This window comes from Vicugna pacos, chromosome 5, assembly GCF_048564905.1.
Source record: "Vicugna pacos chromosome 5, VicPac4, whole genome shotgun sequence".
NCBI lineage: Eukaryota > Metazoa > Chordata > Mammalia > Artiodactyla > Camelidae > Vicugna > Vicugna pacos.
Window position 1 is genome coordinate 5,862,556 of NC_132991.1, and position 26,022 is coordinate 5,888,577.

General features: G+C 40.5%; 1 protein-coding gene across 1 annotated transcript in view; it reads right to left on the reverse strand.

Annotated features, from left to right (window-relative positions):
* Window positions 1-26,022, reverse strand: part of CNTNAP5 (contactin associated protein family member 5) — a 730,584-nt gene that overhangs the window by 141,284 nt on the left and 563,278 nt on the right. The window contains exon 14 of the mRNA XM_072960805.1: window positions 7,824-7,980. Within this exon, the coding sequence (XP_072816906.1) occupies window positions 7,824-7,980 (157 nt within the window). The remainder of the gene's footprint in view (window positions 1-7,823; window positions 7,981-26,022) is intronic.

Sequence of the window (26,022 nt, forward strand, 5' to 3'; positions counted from 1 at the left end):
AGAAATAATAATTTTAAAAGTGGGGAAAAAGTGCAAGTCCAGACTCAAAATATTCATTGCCACATTTGTGTCTAATAGTAAAACATCATTTACCAATAAACTGTGTTACCATTTTCAGATCAGCTATGAGTTATGAAACAACAATACTTTGCAGCCATTAACATGGACAGGATGCATTTGTTCTCATGTTTGTTTAATGATGTCAAGTAAAATCTCTCCAAGATATATTTCATGTAGGAAAGCAAGTTGCAGAATAATAGGTTTAATATGATCTCACATTTAGTAAAAAATGAATGAGCTTCCATTTAATAAATACGGCCCATGCATAGGAAGATGTTTATATGTAGAAGTCCCCTACATGCTGCACTATTATCTCTAGGTATAAATTACATATTGGGTAGAAGAGGATTCCAAGTGATGGTGAGGGAAGAGCTTCTTTATTTAACACTTCTGAAATATTTCATTTTTTTTACAATAAGGATATGATAGAATATACTGATTTTGTAATAAAAAACTTCTTAAATTTTAAAAATTGAGGACAAATTATTTTCACTATGCATTGTTAAATATAGATACCTACACTGGGTGAATCAGAACTGACAGCTGTAAATGAATTTGAAGAAAAGACAAAAAAGGAGGCAGCTCATCTAATTTGGATCTGAGTAAGAGCTACCATTAGGTGAGTAACACCATATACTTCGAGATAACTAGGTACAATCACATAGAAGCCAAAGTCTCATTGCATTTCTAAGTAGAATTATAATAATTTTGATATGCAGTAATTGCCCAAATTAAAAAGGTTTATAAAATGTATTATATAAATGTTAACTTTTAATCTTGATATTAACTTTGAGTTTTAGTTTTACTACCAATGTGGTTTATTTTGTTTGTTTGTTTGTTTGAGGGAGAAGGTAATTAGGTTTATTTATTTACTTATTTGATGGAGGTACCAGGGATTGAATCCAGGACCCCAGGCACACTAAGCACGTGCTCTACCTCTGAGCTATACCTTCTCCATCACCCTGAGTTCTGTCAATTTTTGTTACCCACAACTTGGAAGTTACCCAAATAATGAGACTCTATAGGCAATTTAGAGATAGTACTTTTGTACACCTGGACAGATAGCTGAGGCAATAGAAGATTCAGTTTACATCTTTGTTTTCTGTAACCATAAGGATTATTTCATAGCTATGTTTTGTTTTCTAGAACTCACCAGGTCTTAAATTGCTTATTAGATATTCTCCAAATGGAGGCCAGGATGGTGGCATCACTGAATAAAAAGCACAAAACAAAAACACTCCTTAAGGCTATCCTTGGTGAAATATTAACTATTTCAGTCCATCTAGAATTCTATAAGATCATGATGTGATATGTTAGTTTTAAATGATCAACCCCCAGTTATAAGTTGCGCTTTCCCATTTTTTGTATTGTTTCTTGTTTTCTGGAGTGTCTGACACCCTTCAATTATCTGCTGTCAGATATACTGTAAAACATTCTATCAAAAAAAAAAATACCCTGAAATCCAGTCATGGGATTGTTAATGTGAACAAAGCAGTACCAAGTTGCCTTAGAAGGCATGGTTTAGGTGAAAATGTAATGAATGAAACAGCAGAACATAATTAGCAAGTGGAGGCCATATTTGTCCAGAAAGGGAGTGGGAGGAGAAAGGCATTCAGAAGTTCATGTATGAAGAACCTACCATGTCCCAAACATACTCTTTCAAACACAAGATGCTGTCCCTGATTATATCATAGATGGCTGTGGAATTCAGAGACTGACTAAAAATCCTGATAAATCCTTCATCATCTCTGTAGGGAATAGCTCATAAACAGATCCATGCATACGAAAGTTTAACCAGTAGAGATTGTACAATATTATTGTTTTTCAATAAGAGATAGAGCCTTAATGTGCCCTGAAGTGATCCTTTCTTTTCTTCAGGATTCAGAATTCCCCATCTTAGGACACTACCAAGTATAAGGCAGCCTCATTGCGCCAAGCACCAAGTCTGGGAAACTCAGGGGAAAGTTTTGAGGAAATCAAAGGAGGCTTGAGAGATCAAAGAACAGCCTATGTGAGGAAACCACAATCCTTAACTCTCAGCATCGCTTTCCCAAAGGCAATTATCTCATTAAATCTCATGGGAAAGGAGTGAAGGGCCTTTCTGAAAGTCAAGATCCTGAGACTGGATTAGACACGCATTTACCAACAAGGCAAATGTATAAAAATATAGCTTTTAGAGCAGTGTGATCACTTCTAACTACTCTTTGAAACCAGAAGAAAATCAATCTGCAGCAAAAAGTTTAGGTTGAACTTTGGGTAAATATTTCCGGTGAGATAATAAAATCTGGGTAACAACCAACAATAAAGTAAATGCCAGTTAATCCTAGAATGACCATGGCCTAACCTGAAACAGAGAAAACCAAATCTGACTCCATATGAGATCTGTTCCTTTGGCGCTAAGCCTGTGCTCTGCTTCCTGGGGCTCAGTCTTGCTGTTTTGGCACCTTTTGTAAAAGGATGTTGCCTAGAGCCTGAAATCGACAGGAGAGCCCGCGCTCAAAGCTCTGACTTCTAAGGGTGTAACACTTTCCTATTCATATAGAGATAAAAAGTTGCAGAACAGAGAGTAACATTTGTCCTGTTGGAGGTTTACAGGGACACCATGACCTGATCTACGTGGACAGTGGCAAGAACAAAGGATTCCAACACCAAGAAGTTTGCAACAACCAGCCACACCCACTCCCCTTTTTAGTATAAAAGCTGCCTGAATTCTGACTTGGGGAAGATGGTTCTCCAGGACATTAGCCCCCTCATCTTCTCAGTCTGCTGACTTTTCAAATAAAGTCACTATTCCTTGGCCCACAACTCATCCCTTGAAAAACTGGCCTGTTGTGCATTGAGCAGAATGAATTTGGACTCAGTAACAAACCTACCAAAAGACAAAGAGGTAAAAATGTCTCCAACAGAAGTCATTCACCCACCACTCACTCATGGCTTCAGCACCATTTATTAAATAATTTCTCTGTGCCAGAGAAGGGAAATCAAGGGTTAAAGAGTGGTCTGAAGCTCCAGGATTCCACATACTAAGAAAAAACATTCCCTAAATATCCTGCTTTAAAAAAAAAATGAACAATAGGTTTCCATTTTTGAATGATCAGGTGACCAGAATGTGAACCTTACAGCATTCTCTCTTTCTATGTTATGCCATATCACTTGATACCAGGGTGAAGCAGGGGCAAGAAGCAAAGAACAGGGTTGTTAAAAATCACATAAAAATGCCTGCACCTACTTATGAATAAATAAAAGAATGTTCTGCCGTGAAGAAAGAGAGCTTCATCTTAGTTCTGCTTGGTTGTTTGGAGGAGAAAACTCTTCATCTGGGCTACGGGCCATGGGAAGGGGAACACTCTGGATGATGTCCCTATCCTGTCCAACTTACCCCCCTGCCAGCCTTTCTATCATTCTACCACCATCCTCTGTGCCCTGACGTGCACCCCTCTTCCAGCCACCCTGCACAGCCCAGCACCCTCCTGTGCTGTCTCCAGGTTGTAGATGGTTTTGTCTCCCGGTCCCACCAGCCCATCGGTCTGAAGTAGGTGGATCAGAAAGCACCTGATTGGGTGGGTTTCTCGAGGTTGAGTCATTATATTGAAGGGAAGAGCCTTGGTAAACCATCATCAACCATGAGATTGCTATTCATTACAAGTTTTCTCATTTTTTTTGTTTTTCTTCCTGTTTAGTTCTCTGGCTGGGATGGAAAGCCATGGGGAAGTCAACTCCATGGTGTACCCCATTCAGACGTCTCCCTGGGCCTTCCCTTCACCCTGAGAAGGACCCGCGCTCTGTGGTCATTGAGTTCCTTCTTTTGCCTCCCGCCACCCACCTCCCTCTCCTGAGCTGCCTTCCTTTCTCCCCAACCAACAGCATACTCATTTTTGCCGTGTACTTGGGCCTCATTGCAACATATGACAGCAAGCTATTCAGTTCCAGAGGTTTATTAAAACAGAATAAAATATCAACAATTACCAGAATCTCAGGAGATAGCTGAGGATCTCCGAGCAGCCCCACTTTGGAAAGAAACAAACAGTGAAGTGAGGTGATTTGAAAGGCCCCAAGAGCCGTCTCTCTGGCGTCCTCACTGGCTACCATAACTCACAATGCCAACTTAGCAGCTCCTGTCATGGGGTCAGCGAGGCCACCCTGGCACCTAGCTGGGATTCCAACTCTGCCCCCTTCGTCATGTGACCTTATCCAAGCTACTGATCTTCTCAGAACCCCCCTTTTCCTCTCTAGCAAAAGGAGAGGATAAAACCAACCTCAAGGGTTGTTGGGATAATGTGAGATAGCGTCTGTGAAACACTAGGAACACCTGAATATATGATACTTAACATTTCTAAGAGCTAATATTGTCTAGGAGTCGTAATATATTAAACTGCTGTCAACTAAATGCTATACCAGCTCAGATCAGTATTCTGGTTATGTTTACCAAGAGCAGAAAGTTGTGGAAGTTTCTAAGGTAAGGATGTCAGAGCTCTCTTAGAAGCATCCAGACACTGATAGCACTAAAAGGGGCATCCTTGTCTGAAATGAACACTTGAAATGTATGGAAAGCCAGTCTGACCACATTATCTAAGCATCAGGCTGGAAGAATCTTAAAGAACATGATTACTTCACAACAGTGTCTGATTTTGCACTTATCCCTTCTGTAGAAGGTAATAGAATTGAATAGATAAATAATGGATGCATTTCCACAAGACTCTGCCCGGTTTCATTCTGAATGTATATTCTACATCCATAATCCCTGTGACAGACCAAGCCATCTCATGGTTATAGGATTTGACCTTCTCCCCTGCCTCCATCTCCTATAAATACCCCACATGAAGACTGTGTAAAAACCACACCAAGATGCTCATCTTTTGGGGAAGTCGTGATTTTTATATTCTCTCACATTTCCCCGTGTGAACATATATAATGATTCCACCTCCCTATGCTACACTAATTTTAGTTAACTTCTAGTTTTTCAAAACTTAACTCCACTTTTCCTTCAAATCTATCCTGGCCCATGTGCACCCCAGGTCTGACCCATTTGTGCTGATATCTGTAACCAAAATCATCACAATGATGCACTTACTGCTAAATAGCCAGCCTTTTCTTGTCTACTGTTCTGTGAGTTCCTTGAAGGCAGGGATGGTAACGCCCTTGACTTTCTCTGCACAGGAGACTGCCCAGAGCAGGCACTCATCAGACATGAGGTATACGAGTAAATGTCAGATAGAACAGTACATACAGTTGCTTCATAACGGATTATTTTTCAGATTTGTTTATGACTTGTCCTAAGACAATGACACCTAGCGGAGTTCAGTCTGAATTTCAGCCCCTGCTCCCTCTTGAGAATGACAGAAGGAACTTGCTGATCTCACCTGGATTGGTAAAGTCCCTCAGAAAAGTGATCTGGGCCAGCATGGCATTTAGTAGACAGCAGTTTAATATAATTCCAACTCCTAGATAACATTGTCATTTGAGGTTACCTGTTATACACTGAAATGCTCTCAGTATTTCATATACTACATCTCGTATGATAGACATATGAGATGCTCACCATGTTACTCCGGGACACCTACGGGTGAAATGGGCATTTTTACTCAGGGGAGTTCAAACCATTTGTCCTGATCCTCGGTAGGATGGTTGTTGAACAAAACCTGAATCTAAAATTAAATGGTGATGTCCTGATCAAGGTTGCTTGCCACAGAGTGTGGAACATGATGAGGATTTTTTCTCCTCTGGCTTTAAAGGAAATGGAAAAAATTATGCAACATGCAACAACCGGTGTTGACAAAGGCATGATGGCATCAGAGCTGAGGAAAAGTTCCTCTGAGCCCAGCCGAGATGATGATGTGTCAAGTCAACATGAAGGGCTCAAAGGTTAGTGAGGGAGTGAGTAGGTCTGAGGAGGGAAAGACTGGAATCTGAGTTGGAGAGACGATCAGTGGAAAGTTCCGAAGAAGAAAGTGCAGACTCACATCAACACGAAGTTGGTCTATTTCCACTTCTAAGTGATGTGACATCATTACGCAGCACTGCCCCTCAGTGTTCAGTAAATTAAGCCCAGCCCTGGACCTTTGTTCCCTCGGAAGGGAAGGCACAGTGTTCAGTGTGGAAAGCGTTCTGCCTAAGGAAATGAAAGAGTGAGCGAAGATCCAAAATTCAGCCCAAAAGCAAGTGAGAGTTGAAAGTACTGAGGAGAAACACGCCCCCTCCTCAGTCACTCTTTGTATGTTACCTCCCATTTCAACCTCTCTGATTAAACACAACGAAATGAAGATGTTTCCATTGAAGTCTATACATCTATAAATGTCTAATGTCATGCGGAGTGAAGAAAAATTGAAGAATCAAAACAAAATGAGTGAGTCTAAGCTGTTGGTTGCAGAGGGTTTTGAATATGTTGTCACGGCAACACAACCTTTTAACCTTGCCCACCTCTCTCAAGCTTGGAGATCACCCCTCCTCCTCAAAGATGGTCTAAGTTCATCTATTCAGCTAGCTGCCGTCAATGTCTACTGTACACAGAGTTGGCCTTGAGGGGTAGAATATTAAGAGAGACATAGTTTACAAACAGAACACGAGTTATTTTCGATCTGCAGGCCTCTTAGGATGCTGTGACAGAAGTCACCGCAGGGTAGAGAAGGGGCCCAGAGAATGGAGAAGTCCAGTCAACTTCATCTGATTTTACCCACGTGAAGAGTGCGAGGTGGGGAGGTGGTACCCAGAACAGGTATCTGGGGCCCAGCATCCCTACAGCATCCTGGAACGGTGGTCCATCCAGCACGACCTTGATGGAGCCACACGTTTGGTCTCTTCCTCACTGAACTGTGATTTGGACTTGAACTAAAATTTCATTTGAAACCATCCCCCCGTTATCAATTTAAACAGCAGAGGAAAAGCACGTGAAAGAAATCTCAACTGGGTTGAGGGCAGCCTGACATAGGAATTCTTAATCATGCTTGAGTGTGATGGAGCAAACACAGGTACAAAGCCAAAACCAGAGAATATCTTAAATTCAGCCAGGACAAAAGCTGGCTGGGAAACGTCCTGTGCATATATGTTCATGATCGACACAGTGAAAAGCAAGCAGCTGACCTGTGGGGCAGAGGAAAGGGGCTGTTACAGACCTGTGAACGGAACATTAAACTTTATCGACCAGAGTAACTCAGTGTGGGGCAGTAAGGGAGAGTCTGGTCTCAGCTACACTTGAGTTCACATTTTGGATCTGCCACTTAGTCGATGTGTGTGACCTGGAGAAAATACTTAACTTCTCTGTAGTCTTCATTCCTCACCCTTACGATGCGAAAGTGAGAAAATTATAAAGAATCAGTAAGTTGTTGTGAGGACTAAATAGATGCTCAGTAAGCATACATTTTCTTTGCTCTGTTTTTATTGGCAACACTAGGGCAGGCTGGTGACTGGATCCTCAGTGGGTCAATGTGGGAATGAGGAAACTGTAAAGTGACACCTCCCTGCCTCCCACACTCTGTCCCCAGACCCACAGTATAAAATCCCGACTAAATCCCAAAGCTAATGTTGCCATATTCTTTTGTTTAAAGTGAAAGTTTCAGACTATAAGGAGGTGACGATGTGGCAACAGGCTTTGTGTTAGGAGCGTCAGTCCTGGCCCTGAAAGTACTAGAAATGGCGATTTTCAAGGTCGAACACAACCACAATCGTTCAGGGGCCCAAGTTCATACTGCATTTCTCACGCACGCTTTTTCACGTGGGGGGACATCTGATGCCCCACTTAGTACAGAGAGACCACGACGCCCCCTTACCATTCATCCTTGTCGGCGTCACAATTGCAGAAGTGTCTAACGTCCAGGCAGGTCTCGTCCAGGCCGCACGCACACTGCTGGACCCCAGGGGGGACGCCGCCCCAGTAGGGGTGCCTCTCACCGGATCGCCCGATCCACCAGGTCAGTGGGGTTCCATCTGAAAGACAAGATATTTCACGAGTCAGAGTGCAGCAGCCTGGAGAGGGCACTGCCCTGAGGGTGTCCCAGAAACCGAGGTGAAAATGTTTTGAAGAATCTCTATGTCTGTGAGTCACTTTCTGTTTTGTAAAAAATGCCAGAAACGAATACAACATTGTACATAGACCATACTTCAATTTAAAATTGTTTTAAAAAATTAAAATATACTCATGCTCTTATGAACAACACTACCACAAAAAGTATTTCTATAGTGGAATATTGGTTAATCAATGTTCAGACTCAGGGTCACACGGTCAAATGCTAACCAAATCAAGCAGGCACCACAATTGGGAACACAGGACTAGCTTTTAGACCAACAAAACTGAATACATAGATACAAAATTAATTTTCTTTTAAGACCACCAAAGGAATAACAACACCATGATGGCCAAGATTAACCTACCTTAGTCCTCAGTTTCTAGTAGGGGAAAGGTGGAGAGAGGTGAACATTAAGGTGAAGGGGAGAGAGGTGGCTCAGAGGAGGGGGCAGCCCTCTCCCCTTGATTTCAGTCATGACAAAGATTAGCCCCAAGGTTACCATAGCGTTTGAATTTTTTTAAAGAGAAGTCATACGTTTCAAGTTCAAAGATCTGGACAAAAAATATATTATGAAGGTCACTCACTATTGCATGAGTCAAAGACATCCTTCTAAGTGTCATATTTAACCCATACAAAGCCAGGAAGTCACCTCTAATTTCTGGGTTTTGTAGTTAACAGAAAAGTATTTTTGAATTTTTTCTTTGCCATCTTTTTTTTTCCTTTGCTAAATTTAGTATGGCAAAAATCTGTTGAAGTTTTTCTTTTATGATTGGGACTATTTCAGTAGATAAAAATATTATCCAGAAGATGATAATATGTCCAAAACAGCAAGTGTAGACAGAGATGGAGGGGTTATACACCATTAGGCTGAATGGGGTTAGGTCTAGTTTCCTTTGAAAACCACTGTATTGTTTCTGTTGGGCATTTAATATGTATTTATTTAAAAAACAATGAAAGAAGTCGTTCTTGAGAGCCATTTGTTATGATTTATCATTTTGAAGTGGAAGAGTAACATTTGTCTGAGGATGCTCCTAGGTGGAAATTTGTCTCAGTCAAGACTTGATTTCGCTTACGCCTCCTGATTTACAAACATATCATTTACAAGTTACTCTGTGTAGACAAATAGCAATAACTTTCTCTGAATTGCTGTTGCTGCTAATGTCCTTATGGGAGTGACTGAGGCAAGGAGGAAGAGAATGGCAATCTCAAGATTTCAAGAACCTGTAGGTCATGAGAAGAAGGTAAAAAGATACTATGAAAAGCAGAAGTATCTTAGGAGTGTGAGTCAGGGAATATGCTCACCCCAAATACCTCCCTTCACTCAATCTAAAATGTTTCAAGTCTTCTTATTATCTTTTTTTTTTTACTTTTTTATTGAAATATAGTTGATTTGCAATGTTCTGCTAGCTTCTGGTGTACAGCATGGTGATTCAGTGATACACACACATATGTATTTTCCTTTTCATATTCTTTTTCATTATAGGCTATTACAAAGTATTGAATACAGTTCCCTGTGCTGTACAGCAGGACCTTGTTGTTTATCTATTCTGTACATAGTAGTTTGTAGTCTAGTTAGAGGTGTTTGTTAACCAGCGTCTTCTTTTAAGGAATAATTCTAAATGGTGTCAATCCACTTGACCTTGTTTTGAACAGCTGAAGAGCACTGGGCGCTAGTTCAAATGAACTGCTTTCTTTCTAACTCCCAACTTCGATAACCCATCCTCACGTCCCTAGAGGGCTGGTGGGTTTATCTAGAGCATCAGACACTTTCAGGACTGGGGTCAGCCTAGATCGGTCACGCCAGGGTGTGAGTCCAGGTGACACAAGGGTAAAGCTTTGCATCTTTGAGTACGTTGGCTGATGCTGGCTTTGGGCCAGCAGTGGGAAGACATCTCTCCACGTCTCCCTCCTCCTGGTCCTGCCCAGACCTCTTCTCCCTCTGGCATCATTAGGAAGCCACTGTTTGAAACAATGAGATTTCTGCACTTGCTACAGGTATTTTATTTTATTGACTGTAGTTGAGCATTTTGAGCTTAAAAAATGGGAGAGAAGAAAGGAGCCACCGAATTTGTAAGGACAAACTGTCACGGGTGATTGTACTAAAATGTTTCATGGCATGATCAAAACACGGATCATCCAAACACTGGTTAATGAAAGAGTCTGGAAACCAATGAAAGCATTTTATATACTTGTTCTTTCTAAATAGGATATAATTTCTAAAGGAACGTCTGGTCAGAAGGAAAAACAACCTTAACCATATCATAAAATAACGGTAGACATTCGTCACAATCACACATTCATCACAGCACAGCTTGCTGGTCAGGATGATTCCATCAGGACAATCATCTAATAGTGGGATTAAGAGCGAGTCAGTGACTTTAGGAATTAATTTTATAATGTTGTTCAACATTCTCTTCTCCTTGCCTATTTAATTGAAGCGAGCCCCAAAAGGCGGGTGGTGGTGCAGGCAAGATGAATGATGTCACCTCTCAAAACACATGATGAGTCAGTTTGATGAGGTCACTTAAACCTGCCCTGGACAACGCTCCGTAGAAGGTACCACAGGGCCCTCTGCAGCGAGGCAAAGACACAAAGGAGAACCCCAATGATTCTATTTGCAATGTTTTGGATTTTTGATTTAATAATGATTTCCCTTCTGATGGCATTTTATTGGAAGAGCTGTAAGGAAGAGTCCTAGGGAGCTTGTTCAAAGTCACACAGTAATTGAAGGCCAACCTGGACTCAAGGCTCCGGGTCCCTGAACCCCACACCACAAGGTGCGTATCCTGAACACCCCCTTCCCAAAGGCTCACAGACCTTTTGCCTTTTAAAAGTGTGAAAAGACACAGAGATAAGGGAAGAAAACTTGAAGGTAAAAATGACCAGCTCAAGAAAAATGACCATTATTATAAATTTGAGGGAAATGACCATAGTAAATGAAGTCTGTGATGTGGGCCTAAGATCGTTAGTTTGTGCAGAACTTCTCTGACGTGACAAACTCGAAAGCAGTAGTTTGTAGATGTTGGGTGACACGAGGGAGAAGAATTCCTGTATCCACATCAAATAAGCCTTCGTTGTGTTGAGCCCCAGAGACCAGGTGATTCCTATTTATAGCTTCACCTGGACTGATTAATATAGTTAACGCATGTGAGGAGAAGTGGGTAGAGCTCAGTGGTAGAACGTGTGCTTAGCATGCACGAGGTCCTGGGTTCAATCCCCGGTACCTCCATTAAATAAATAAATAAGAAACCTACTTACCTCCCTTCCCCACCCCCCCAAAATAAAATAAGTAAAATTTAAAATAATGAGAAAGAAATTAAGAAAACTAAAATACCTAATCTACACTCAGTCAGGGAAACAGAGAATTACAATAAATCTTTGTACTAAAAGCTCATGTGTCTATACTAGTAACGCTAATTAAAAAACAAAACAAAAACCAGCCAGTGTGGATTGAGCATTTAAAATATTCCAGGCAGTTCTTTGCATTTTTTTATATTCTAGTTCACTCAATCTCCACAACGACCTTATGAGGCGAATACTTTTATCTCCTTTTGCAGTTGAGGAAACAAGGGGTTTAGGCAGAAGGCACATTGCTTGCCCAAGGTAACCAACTCAGCTGGTAAATTGCAGACCCCGGCCAAAGCCACAGTGGTCTCTTGTAGGTGATAGCAAAAGACTCAAAAGGAAAATCCTTGCCTCCATGATTGTTCTGTTGACTGAAACAAAAATCACACAACGTGAGAGTTGTGGGTGAAGTTTTATTTGGGGCAAAATGAGGACTATAGCCTGGGAGACAGCATCCCAGAAAGCTCTGAGAGACTCTTCCAAAGAGGCAGGGGGAGCTCAGTATGACACATGATTTCAGTGAAGGGGGCGTGAAGTCAAGCACACGTTTAGACAGAGGCTGCTGCTAGTCACGAGAAGCAGATGTCACTGTTAATGATTTTAGTGCTTTTCTGCATATGAGGAGATGCAAGACTTGAGCTCCTAAAATCTTCTCTTGAAAATATCTGACTATCTGAAGGCCTGTTCAGCAGTTTTCCCAGAGCACACAGTGCCTCATTCCTGATCTCCGCCCTGAACTGCTTTCAGCGAGTGCTGGAGGTCAGCGGCTGCAGAGGCTCATGACTTAATCCAAGCAGTGTTAGATGGCAAGTGCCGGCGTGATCCAAACCTTGTCGAGGCAGGTGACAAGTGCCAATTTTTAGGCAGCAGTTCCAGCCCCTAAAAGTCATTCTTGGAACGGGAAATTGGTACTTTTAAAGTTTATATCAGATGATTTAGCTCTGACTAACATCATCCGGTATTAGCTCCTTGCAAGGATAGACCAAAACGTCTTATGATGGCTCCGAAGACCTCATGGATCTGGTTCCTGACTTCTCAGCTGTATTTCCTTCCATGGTCCAGTCCCATTCACCTGCACTGATGGTCCACAGGCCTACACACATGCTCTTCCAGGTCTGCTGTTTCTGCCCAAATCCACCCTCTCCTGGGTTTTCCCAGGGGCTGACTGTGCCGTATCTTGGGATCCTGGAATTCAACTCACCTTCTCCCCATGGACCTTATCTACAGCACTCCAAAGTCACCCCACTATTTCCTTAGGCGTACTTACTATACCTGAAATCTGACTTTTGTCTGTTTTTGTTGTTCGTTTAGTATGTGCTTCATACATCACCCCTCATCAGAATTAGAGCCAGGGCTTCTGAGTTCCTGCCCATGACTGCATCCCCAGCATGTAGAATAATCCTGGTCTGTGCTAAGAGCTAAATACTGACTTGCTGAATAAACAAATGACTAAATGCCAAGAAAAAAAAAAAAACATCAACACAGAAAGATTTGCCAAAAATGACATTTTGGATTTGCAGACACACACACTACTATGTATAAAATAGATAAACAAGGTCCTGATGTAGCGCACAGGGAACTCTATTCAGCACCTTGTAACGGCCTATAACAGAAAAGAAAATGAAGAACATATATGTGTATGTATATATAACTGAACCTCTGTGGGGTACACCAGAAATTGATGCAAACCATAAACTGATGATACGTCAGTGAAAAATAATGCAAATTAACTAAAAATTTTAAAATCACACACATACAAATAGGTGACCAACAAAGTCCTCAGAATGATATTCAATATCTTGTAATAACCTATAATGAAAATAATATAAAAAGAAATATATATATAAATATGTATATAACTTAATCACTATGCTGTATGCCAGAAATTAACATTGTAAACCAACTATATTTCAATTAAAAAGCAAAAACAAAACTTATTACAGGAGTATATATGATTGTGCTGCCTTTAGTCTTTACATGGGTATATTCACCTTTTGCATTTTAGGCCATCACTGAAGACATTAAGCATCTTTTTTTTTGGTCATTGTGGTGGTAGACCCAGAGAATGACACCTATCAAAAAGCTTTGAATACGTGCTTACTGTAAACATGGCATAGAATGAGATCATCATACAGGAAGGTGTCCACACACCAGCTCATTTGTGTTTTTAACACAATGATATAAAGCCTCTACAATGGACAAGACACTTGCCTGGCAAGAGTATAAAAATACCACACAAATGTGAACCTTGCCGACAGGAGCCTCACAGTGTAGCAAATGAGAAAAGCACGTTAAACATTATCTTTAATGCAAGTTAGAATTAAGTAAATTTGAAGTAGAATTTTAAACAACACGTCGACTGTCAAGAGGGAAAAACAAGCTAATGTTTAGTGAAGCGCACAATTCTAGAGAAAACCCCAAAGTCATTTCTATTTTGAATACACTTGCCATTTCTGTTTTCCAGCCGGGGAAATGAGGCTGGATTTCCATACCATTAGCATTCAAAACAAGGTTTGCACAACTTATGTCATTCAACTCTCCCTCCCAACAGCTCTGTGAACATTTTCATTTTTATTTCACAGACAAATGGAAGCTAGGAAAAGACGAGTAAATTTCTCAAGATGACACAGATAAATAAACTTGTGTTTAGATCTTATGGGTCCAAACTCCAGCAATGGTTTTGTGATCTCATATGAAACATAATTTTACGATAGGAATAAAAGGGTGTCACAGGTCTTCACTGAAGTTGATCTTAGGTCAAAATTATAAATACGAATCACAGAATTATTTTCTTGGTGTGAAGCTGCAGGGCTTTATTGGGTGTATATCCCCGACTCTCCTGGGAATATTTCAAACTGTTTTGTCTCCCCAACTACGTCAGTCTATGTATTGATTTATCTATCACACAATGATTCAAACAGTAAAATTCCTGCAAAAATAAATGTTGTAATGATTACCATTGTTTCTAAGAAAACCAGTTTCCCTAAACTCCTATAACTTTGCTTAACAGCTACGTAAGGGACTGAGCAACTGGAACTTCTGTCTAGAAATCTTAGATCGGTGATACGCAGCATAGGTTTCTGTCTGACTTTAATCACAATGATCTGGTGTGCTGGTAAGAACACCGAGTCTCGGGGTCCTTTCCCAGACACTCAGGGAGTGGGGCCCCGAATTCTCCATTTCTACCGAACTCACCAAGTGCTGCTGGAATTTTACACACTAAAATTCTAGAATCGCTGGTTAGAAGGTTGGAACCTTATTCAAAACGTTCAAACAGCAGCCTTGTATTCTGGGAAAATTCTTGTTTAATGACACTACAGATTGCTAAGTACTAATAAGCTTCGTTTTAGGTTTAATTCCATCATTAAAATGCCCGAATTAGGTTTTATTAGTCCCAGCTAAAGACAGATATAAGAGGAGAGAAACAACATACATAACAGAAATTAAGTTTCACTTGTCACTGAGAAAATGGTCCCTGAAGTCCACATGAACTAATTTCTTCTATTTTGTCTTGGTCTATTGCGAACCTAGTCAGTGTGCATTTGATGACGCTAATTGTCTCACGAATTACTGTGTAAGCAATTCTCCCTAGAAGCTTCCCCAGTCATTCTTCCTTCTCTAGCTCCCAGCCCCACCCTACTTCGGCTCATTTTTTTTGCAGCAAACTCTGTTCCTTACTTTAGAAAGATGAGGGAGGTTCCAGGTCAAGTTCTTTTAATTTTCTTCCACTCAGACTCAAAAGAAAAAAAAAAAAAGTGGCCACCTCCCACTTCCAGTGTCCAAGGGCCCTCTCACCCTCACGTTACATTTGTTTGGGTGGAAAGAAGATGAATTTGCTCCTCTACCCGCTCCCTCCCTCTCTCCGTCTCCCCATCAGTCTGTCCACCGCCCCTCCACTTAGCTGTGCCTACCCGAATCCCTCCCTTCGTGAGGCCTGGCCCTTAGAGATAACGAGATATATTTCCTTTGCCCTTCTTCCTAGATATTCTATCTGTTACTTACAGACAAATGTCTACAAAAACTAGATTTCCCGAGCCCTGCATTCTTCCCTGAGTTGCTAGGTGCGCATGAGGGTTCCACCAGTATTTTCCAATATGCCCTCACAAAGCGTGAAGAATATTTATGTATTACTTGTTCTCCCACATGTATACAGATAAAATATATGCATAGAGGTACTCACACATACCTGTGTCCCAATTGCTCCTTGTTGGGGGAGAAGAGGTTCTTGCCTCGTGCAGGAAAGAATTCAATGGTAAAGTGAAAGCAAGTTTATTAAGAAAGACACACACTCCATAGATAAAGTTTGGTCTGTCTCACTCAGAAGGGAAAACAGCTTAAGAGATACATGCTGCATAGGAAGAATGTGGGGCATCTCAGAAAGGTGAGACAGAGAGAGACCAAGAGGTACGTGGTATTTAATTTAAAGCAGAAGTAGACACAGACTCCATAGACAGAGTGAGGGCCATCTCAGAAGGCAAGAGAAAGAGCGACCAGGAGATGCAGGGTTGTTAGGTTTTATGGGCTGGGTAATTTCATATGCTAATGAGTAAGAGGATTATTCCAACTATTTTGGTGAAGGGCTGAGGATTTCCAGGAATTGGGTCACCACCCACTTTTTGGCCTTTTAAATTCGGCCTAGGAACTGTCATGGTGCCTGTGGGTGTGCCATGAAGCTCAAGGTCCACTGAAAATCCAATCTTCCGCCATCTTGGTTCTAGCCAGTTGGTCCTGTCCTCAGTGGCTGTGCCACTCCTTCCGTGGTGGTGCCCTGCCCCCTCTCCTCCCACTTCATCCTGACCTTCTACTAAATAAATCAATGATAGTGTGTTAAAGTGAGAAAGGAGTGAATGCTACTTGGCTAAACAAAATGCCCTTGCGATTGTTCATGTTGAAAGACCGCCTCTAGGTCTCTGTTACCATTTACCAAGACAACCAACCCACTGTGGTTTAGAGCGTGGGTCTTTCAAGCACACTGTAAATTCCTTCTGATGATGGCATATTTTGTGGGATTTTTGTGTGAAAAACATGTAAAGCTTCAGTATTTCCTGTTGTTTAATCGATGGGTACAGATCTCATGTAAACTGCAGGAAGTTAGAAACACACACACTTCTCCATGCTCTTGGTAGCCTGAATGTTCTGTTTAATTTCTTCTTTCCTCCTTTTTTTTCTTTCTTTTTCTTCTTCTTCTTTTTTTTTCATTCCCTCTCTCCTCTCTTTCCCTTTTTCTCTTCCTTCTTCTTCCCTCCATCCCTTTTTTGGACACCCCTCCAACAATAACTTTAAATGTCCTCTCTTTTAAGCACAGAAACACAATCACAGATGCAAGAAGAATTAATCACAATTCTATCTACAATATTCTATCACTGATGGTTAATAGACATTACTCGGTCACATTAAAAAAAAAAAAAGGAAAAGGAAAGAGCTAGCAGGAACCCTTTATGTAAATATATCCACCAGTCAAGCTTTCCTTCAAATTATAATCAGTGAGCAAATCCATCAAAGAGAACACCAGGAAGACAAAGTGAGCTTGCTTTCCATGGTGCTAATGGACAAACAGAAGCCCCAATTCATTGACTTCTGTACTTGAAACATGACTGATGGCTGCAAGTCTCATATTCATTAGAGGCCTGAACAAGGCAGAGGCAGAGAGCTGATGGAGCTCACAGATCACACGCATTAGGAAATGCTGCAAACAGTGCAAGTCAGCGGTGTAAGAATGGGCCCAAAGCAGCTCGTCTGATGAATAAAATATGAACAACGCTGCAATTACACAGACCAGAGAGAAGTGGCCAGAGGACCGTCAGCATAATGACAGTAATAAAAACAGGATTTCATGCCTGTATCTCCTATTTCACATCCCTAAATCCGAATAATATTTATGAACCACTCTCCTGTTTATGGTTATTTGCCGGGGACATAACAAAAAACAAAGCAAGGCCATGAGTTTCCTGCCTTAAAGGATTTGTTTTCTTCCACAAGAGCCCACAAAGGTCATTTAATTATTCTGGAAAATATTCTACCATCAGAAAATATATGAAAGTGATAATTCTGGTTTCTGAGCAGGAATATGCCATTTAAAAGAGTACTTCACATTTTTTAAAAAATAAGATAAAATGACCAGTTGAAAACACTTATTAACCATGTGGGTCCATATGAAGTAATTTTCTAAATACAAAAGTGAAAAAATATTGGCTAGTGTTTACTCAGGACTCACAAAGTACCTGTTGCTCTGTTTCCACATCATAAAAAGTGGAAAGTGAGAAATGAGAGTACAAAAGGTTGGCAGTAATCTACCCAAGGGCAGGGATGATTTGCAATCATTAAACATCCAGCATATACTAGGCACTCAGTAATTCTTTAAATAACAATTGAATACATATATATATATATATATATATATATATATATATATATATATATATATATGGTACATGTTTGTAGACATATATGTCTATACACACATATGTGCAAAAAATAAAGCACTCTCCTATTTAAAAAGTATGGTGGTATAAACACTCAGTGATAATTTCAGTACAATCCCCCCAAAGATGAATTATTGCACCTAAGATTTGAGACAGAACCATTATTGAGAAATTTGAAGCTATCTTGCTCACAGCCAGGAACACATTGTATCAGATAACATGATGCAGGAGTTTCATCCTCCAAGAGTCATTTTGCTGCTATCGTGAGGCAAAGCAAAGTGACTGGAACAGAACATGATACACTGCATCCAGGGCTCGACCCAGCGCTGGCAAACCTTCCTCATCTCCTGTCAGGAGATACCATTAACAAAGGCCGCCTTCTGGGATCTCAGTCAATAGTTACAAGTCAATTAGGGGGCCTTGCAGTTGGCAGAGACTGCCAGTGCATCTCTGGTTGCTCTTAGAAGTCTGGAATCAAACTAGAGACGAGCGCAGTACCAAAGGTGGGCAGGGGAACTCTACTAAGGGCTAACAGTTTTTCCAGACAATGGAATCCAAGCAAGACCTAAGATCTAGGACTCATTTCTGGTTGTATGGAATATGGCCCCAAACAGAGGGTAAGATTATATCCTAAGTGTCTACGATTATTCTGGAATTGTGAATAACAGCTATCATATTTCATCGTGTTAGTTGCTCTATGTGCCATTGTTTTATGTACCACTTGGAAAGAAATGCTGCCACCAGTTCAGCTAAAATACACCATTAATTGTAAGACTCATTCCAATTTCGGAGATATTAAAAATGTAAAAAGAATGTTGGCTTTGATTATGTTTACATATAAGGTCAAGCTTCCCATGACTCATTTCACCTGCAAATTAATCCCCTTTTTTCTCTAGTCAGGAAAGTTGTCTCAAATTTATTTTTTGTTTGTTGTCCACATAATGAGGATAAAGGGTGTCTCCAAAAGGAGACAATAACAGAAAATCCATCAGGCAACTAATAGTTTTCTTCTGAACAAGTAACCACTGTTTACCTTAAATTAGACATTTAATGCAAATATTTCATAAACGTATTTCAATGCTAGAGTTCTCAAATAAGATATGGGTATACATGTGGTGACTTCAAAAGAGGGCTTGGAAATTCTCTGGCATTCCCCTTCCCTTTCATCTAGGTGGGCTTGTGACTGCCTCAGCCAGTAACGCAGGACAGAAGTGACACAGGTGACTTGGCAGACACGGGCCTGAAAGGTCACGTCCAGGAGCTGCTGGTCGGTGATTTCATGAGACGCTTGCTGATTGCATTCTGTGAGCCTGAAATACACTCACCCTGTCTGAATGCAGAAGTGAGGTGCCCACGCCGGAGTCTAAGAGTGCATTTTTATTTGGATAAATACCAGGATAACAGAAAATAGCTCAGCTTACAAATTGGATTACAGATTATCATTTAGTTTAGTTCAAGAATTAGATTATCTAGAAGAAAATTAGATTATAAAGAACCATTCAACCGTCTTTCTGGGAGTCATCAGCTTCCCAAAAATATCATTCAGAAGATTCGAAAGGACTTGGAATCATCTTAACGTTTCTAATCTGATATTTCTAGTCCTCAAATTTTACTAAAAATGTTACTTCTTCCATTTTTTCTTTGATCAAGCCAGCTCTAGGTAGGTACTTACTCTTTTAAAACTTTCATGATAAAAAATAAATATATTATTTATTCTGTATTCTGAAGATAATTTTAAGTACCTCAAGGGAAAGAACAATATTATTTATATCTATTCATTTCTTTGATTTCAGATGGTTTTCAAAAAAACAGATACATAAATCCATAATAAAATATGGATTACAATTGTCTTAATGAGAACAGAAGTGAAATTATGGAAATTAGTTACTTTTCATTCTACTTTGGCAGGAAAAGAGAAAAAGAAGATACCATCCATTATACATTTCTTAGTCACAAAAAGAAGAACTCTAATCCTCAAGGAAGGTAGAAGTTTTCTGAACACTGAATTTTGAGAAAGGTTTCATGGAGATCCTTTAACGGATGACACTAAGGAATCCCCTGGGAAGTGTCCTCACGAGCCTGCTCACCACATAGGGATGCACTGAATTTCACATGGAAGAATTTCTTGAAGGACTTTGTGTAGAGCGATTTCTTGGAGGTTCTGTGGAGAAAAGCTAAGGAACTAATGTTGATGCATCAATGTATCACCATTAAGGATTAGCCTTCAAATTACTGGCTTGATCTAAAGAGTGAAGTTAAGGAACAGATGGACTGCATGGCCTTGTGAGGACCCTCCCATCCCCTGATGCTACTCTTGTGAGCTGGGCTTTGTGTGAGGACTTGATAGAAGACTCTCTGAGAATGCTCTCTCTGATGATGTTGCTTTGAATCCGGCCCAGATGCTTTAGACAACAGATGAGATACTGAAAGCACCATCCATCCAGCCAGGAAAGGGAGGGAGGGAGGAAGGTGAACCCTTCTCTTGCATTCCCACACCCTGCATACCCACGCACATGACTGTTCAGGTCATCCGAGCAGAGCAGGCTCTCAAAAAAACATCATTAACTGATGATGACCTGTGTCATTGTTGTTAGCTCTTTGTAACTGGAATTGGCTGGATTGTGACCCCCAGTGTCAGACATTCAAGTGCCAGCTCTGAATACCTGAGAACACCTTCACAGTTGGAGACAAGGTGATGAAGTCAATATGAGGCTGTTAGGGTTGGACCCCAATGAATCCAGTGTGACTGGTGTCCTTGTGAGGTCTCTTTCTGCAAAGAGACACAGGGGATGTGCGTCCACAGAAGAAAGACCATGTGGGGACACGGCAGGAAGGTGGACACCTGCAGGCCAAGGGGAGAGGCCTCAGGATGGAAAGCCAACCTTGCCTGCACCTCCATCTTGGACTCTGAGAACTGTGAGATAATAAATTTCTGGTTTATTTTGTTTTGTTTTAACTGAAATATAGCTGATTCAGAATTCAGTTATTCATACATATATGTGTATATATATATGTATATGTATATATATATATATATTCTCTTTTTCATATTCTTTTCCATTATAGGGTATTACAAGATATTGAATGTAGTTCCCTGTGCTGTACAGTGGGACCTTGTTGTGAATATCTAATAGATTTCTGTTTTGAAGCCACCCAATCTGCATCGTTTTTGTACAAAGCAGTCCCAGCCAACAAAATGAGTGCTATTTAGGATTCCCCCTGATTCTTGAGCATTTTGAATTTTAAATAATTTTCTTAATGAAGAATTAGGTAATTCTTAATTATCAAGGGAGATGATGGTGTCCAAGAAAGGAAATAGGGCAAAACAAGTTCAGTTTATCAGTTTTGTTCCGAAAAGCTACTAACTCCAGTGTCGTCTGTGATTTTTGCTTTGACGTTTGTTTGTCTGTTTCCAGGGCCTTTCATTTGATAAACCTTTCAGATAAACCAAGTGGGCACGGGTCCATTTGGCAGTTCTGAGTACTGAGATCTGCCCTCCACCCAGAGGAAGAGAAAGTTGAGCAGTGCAAAGTAGTGTTGAAATACACTTTTTTCTTCTATCTTTTGAGTAGGGCTTGTCTTCATTTGTCTTCAAAGAAATGTAGCATTCTGTTTTTGTAGCTAAAGAGGGTATAGCCACAAAGATGGTATATTGTGTCAATTCTGGGGGAAAAGTACCATGAATATATTTTGCTATTACAAACTGATCGAAAGTTGACATTTTAATTTCTGAATATTGTGGTGTTTTGTATTTTTAAAACTCCCAGCAAGGCTCGTTCAGGGAAAAGGAAGTCCCTGCTCTATCTTTTCTCTCTCCATGTCCTGTCTCTACAAAACGGAGCTCTAAAAGCAGCAGAGTCATCTGAAAATGCACAACAAATTTGAAAACTGGATCTTCTGAGTCATTTTAAAATTGGGGATCGAGAAAAACAAAGCAAAACAAAACAAACAAACAAAACACTGAAAACATTGTTTTGCAAAATGCCGTCAGCTGCTAAGTTATTCCCGGTTTCCTCTCAACTCATCAGAACACAACAGGGATTGGGAAGAACAGCCAGATGTGATCTCAGCTTCCACTGAAGAGTCGGGAACACATGTTTTCAGAAAATATTCAGAGAAGGAAACCACAAGGTTTCTCAGCAGCTTGAGTAACAATATTTAGTGTTTAGTTAATTAGAGTAGCTTCAGACACACACTGGAAAGACAACTAATAAATCAGCCAACAGGAGATATCCAGGGAGCACACAGTGCCTTCTCACAGATAGAGAAATGGTGCCCAGTTCTGGGGACTGGTCTCCAGGTGTGGGGTCAACATGAGAACCGAGAGACGCTGGGATCATGGAGGGACAGGTGTAACACTCAGATAATCCAAATCCAGCCTTGAACTCAAAGCCTCACCCCCACCTCGTCCCCACTCGCAGTGTGGCCACCCACGATTCAGTCATTCATCCCAGAGGGACTCTAACTTGTCTTAAGATTTCTCCTTTCCTTTTTTCCTCAAAGAACTCATCTGTGTTTCAGCAAAGAAACTAGCCTCCCACCAGAATTCTGATTACTGGGCCTTGGCTTCAAAGACCAACCTCATTGTTTTCCTTGTGAAAATCTCGTAAGGTCTCCTACACTCTTGGCAGAAATGTCAATTAAGACAAACCTTCAAGGTGGGGAGGGTATAGCTCAGTGGCAGAGCAAATGCCTAGCATGCACTAAGGCCCTGGGTTCAATCCCCAATACCTCCATTAAAAAAAAAAAGAAAGAAAAACTTTCTAGAGGAACATTGACTGTATTTTTTAAAGTTTTACAAAAAAGCTGCTTATAAAGATCTTTTAAAAAATTTCTTGGTTAAGAGTATTCATCCTGGTATTATTCAGAGTGGAAAAAATAAAAAGATATACTCATAAGTTCCCTCAAAAGAAGAATGATTAAATAAATTGTCACACAATCACACGAGGAACTATTATGCAGCCACGGAAAATCACCTCATATAAGAACTTTCCCAAATTTCTAATGTGGGTTGAATTAGGAAAGAAATTAGGAAAGAAAGTTGAAAGTAAATGTCATTTAAAAATCCCATTTTAATAATCGGATATCAGAAGAATTGATATTCCCACCATTTGTAGTCCCAGGAGAAGTTTTCAACCTGGTCGGATCACTGTTTATGTGTGTGCCTTATGTGTGCTTGCAGATTGTACACGTTCATAGACAGGAGCTTTGATTTCATTCATTCACCAAACACTTCTTTGTGTCAAGCACAGTATTAAAAATCTTTGCGTCTCCTATGGTGCGTGCACGTCACAGGAGACGATGAGGAATTCAACACTTCTTAAATATAACTTATTCACTAGAAATTGTAGGTGGTGACTTAGAGCTGTTATTCTATTTAAATCCTTTTAATAGTCTATGGAAGGAGTTTCATTATACACGTTTTATAGCTGGAGAGACTGAGACTCAGGGAAGTTAAACAATCTACCCAGGGTGTAAAGAGAAGAACCCACATTTAAACCTGGACTTCTCAGAATCTATCTATGCTGTTATCCAGGACAGGGATCTGTCTCCCCTTCTTTTGGGGGACACGCAGTAATCTGTGCTCAGCAAAGTCACTGGTGACCCTTCATGAGTCCACGTCATTCCTTTACATCACTGATCTCATATCACTTGTTTCCAGGTCTAGAAACTTTACAGTCTGGTCCCCAGGAAACAGAGTATGAAGACACATCACATCCAGTAGGATTACGTTCAGCCCATGTAATCACCAACGCTGTTTCAGCAACAGCAACATATGTAAAGGTGATGATTAGAATATTTTTGTTTGCTTGTTTCCCAATAAATGGGCAGCTTGAGCTCTTTTCTCTCCCCCCCCTGCCCCAACACATGATGAAACAGTTGGGAAATGCCACAAAAGAGAAACAGAAAAAACAAAACAAACAAACAAAAAAACAATGTCAAGAAAATTCATCAATGGGAGCTTCCACTGAAAATGAGTGTGTTGGATGGATTTTTATACTTTTTCTGGGTATAAAGGTGGGTTTGTTAAGTGAAAGTGGAAAGGAACATCTTTCTCTATTGCCAAACTCGGGCAGGACAGTTTTCTTAGGCACAGAGGAGGAGCTTAATGAATAATAACAATTTATCTTTGTGTTTTCATAGTTTTTCTATTTTAAGGTTTTTATGTTCCACATCTTGTTGGGTCAGAATGAGGCAGGATTGGAAATGTGGGCATTCAGGTGAGATGAGCTGGTCCTCGAATTTAGTTATTACAAAGATGTGGAACAAGTATGACAGGCTTTAATAACATCATGTGATTGGTGTGGTCGTGAACATGTAGCTGAACCCACACCCAAGCTGTAACATTTTTTTTTTCCCAAGTGGGCAAGAGATTTGGAACTTTGGGTATCCCAAGACATAAAAAAAAATCTAACTTTTTCTGTGGGCTATCCCCCTCTCACTTACTCCCTTAAAATTTGTATGAGCATATTCATATCTGAATGCATCCGTCAAAAAAAACATGAATTTAAACAGGAACGAATCAACTAGTTCTGCTGAAGGTGAGAGTTCCTTGAGAAAGCACCACCCTCGTCGCCTTTAAGTTTCAGTTCATTGAAATCAGCATGGCTTCCATCATCGGTGCTGTATTTCCCAATACTCCGCAAAGGCTGGCATCTAGGTAGGTGCTTCCACAGAATCATGCATAGTTGTTTTTCAATTATTTAGATTGCAGAGTCTAGGGTTTTAAGTCCCACTGACTGAATCAGAATTTCTGGGGATAAGGCCAAGAAGTAAGCATTTAGCACCTCCCCAGATGCACATCAGTGTTGGGGGGATCCTGTCCCACGCCAGTGCCCGATTTTCCTGTCGCCTGTGTTATCATCTCTTTAAACCAATGTTTACTGATTGCCTCTGGGCAGGTGGTACTTTTCCACCCACTAATGTGCAGCAGTCAACACCACAAGTATCCCCTCAATGGTAAAAAGCTACAAGTTCCAGAATTCCATCCTGAAATAATGCCTTTCATACAGCCAGTCCGGCTGTATGCAGCCTCTGAGCCTCATTCTGGCAAACACAGCACACGGTCCCCTCCTCCATCCCCTTTGAATCACCATCACGCTGCAAATCAAATTGGATTCTCACCGTTTTAATTTTCTGCCCTCCTCTGGAAATGACATCATTTGCTATCGTGGTTAAAAGAGACAGTGCTCCTGACTAAAATAATTATGCAGTGGGAGCTTGGCCAAATGAAAATAAACTGTGGGGGATGATCATCTAGAGATTTAGCATCGTGTTGAACAGAAGAAGCACCCAGGGGATGAAGGCAGAGGGTGATTATGAGTAACGGGAAGGAATTAGGCGAAGAGACACTTACACTGAATGCCGTGGAAGTTTTGCCAGACCAGCCCTATTTTCAAGCAGGATGATTTCCCAGGAGATGAATATTTATCCACAGGTTGTTGGAGGTTGCACAGAGACCAACAGCCTAATTTTATTTTGTCTCATCCTAAATAGGTTGTATGCCAGAAAAATCTATCAGCTAATCAATAGCTGTTTAATCTTCATTTACTAGTTGCCTATTCCGAAGAAACTGTGTACATATTTATAGTTACCATTCACCAAGGCCACCCTGATATCCACCATGGGTCTTTACACGAAGCAGGTGTTTGATTGCCAATGAGGGATGGAAGAAGTATAGAGAAATATATGATTTTTCATTTCTCCTAAGTTTACAATCTAATGTAATTAAAAAAAACTGATAAGATGATAGTCTGCAAAAGATACTTAAGAGTTTTCAGGTATCACATAAGTGATAGCTTTCACTAACACTGCTCCTGCTGCCTCTAATTTGTCCAGCAATTCCAGAAAGGGAGGTATTCCACAAGTGAATTTTCCAAATGAGAGATGTGAATTTTTTTTACATATAATTAGGAAAAAAAACCCCAAAAACTACTGTAATATTTTCATAGCAATTTTAAACTGTCCTGGACTTCCTTTAGTAGAAGACGGCTCAAAATATTCCGGGTCATTGTCACGAGCAAGAACTATATGTACCAGGATTTGCTTAAGTATTTAGAGTGACTTTAATCTTTTTCACTTTTTAAATCATTTTCCTTTTGCCAGCAGTTGTGTAGGGGGGCTTGGCAGGAATATGAGAACTGAAAAATAAAGAAATGTCTATGGGGAAGAGAAAAGGAGAGAGTAAACAGAAG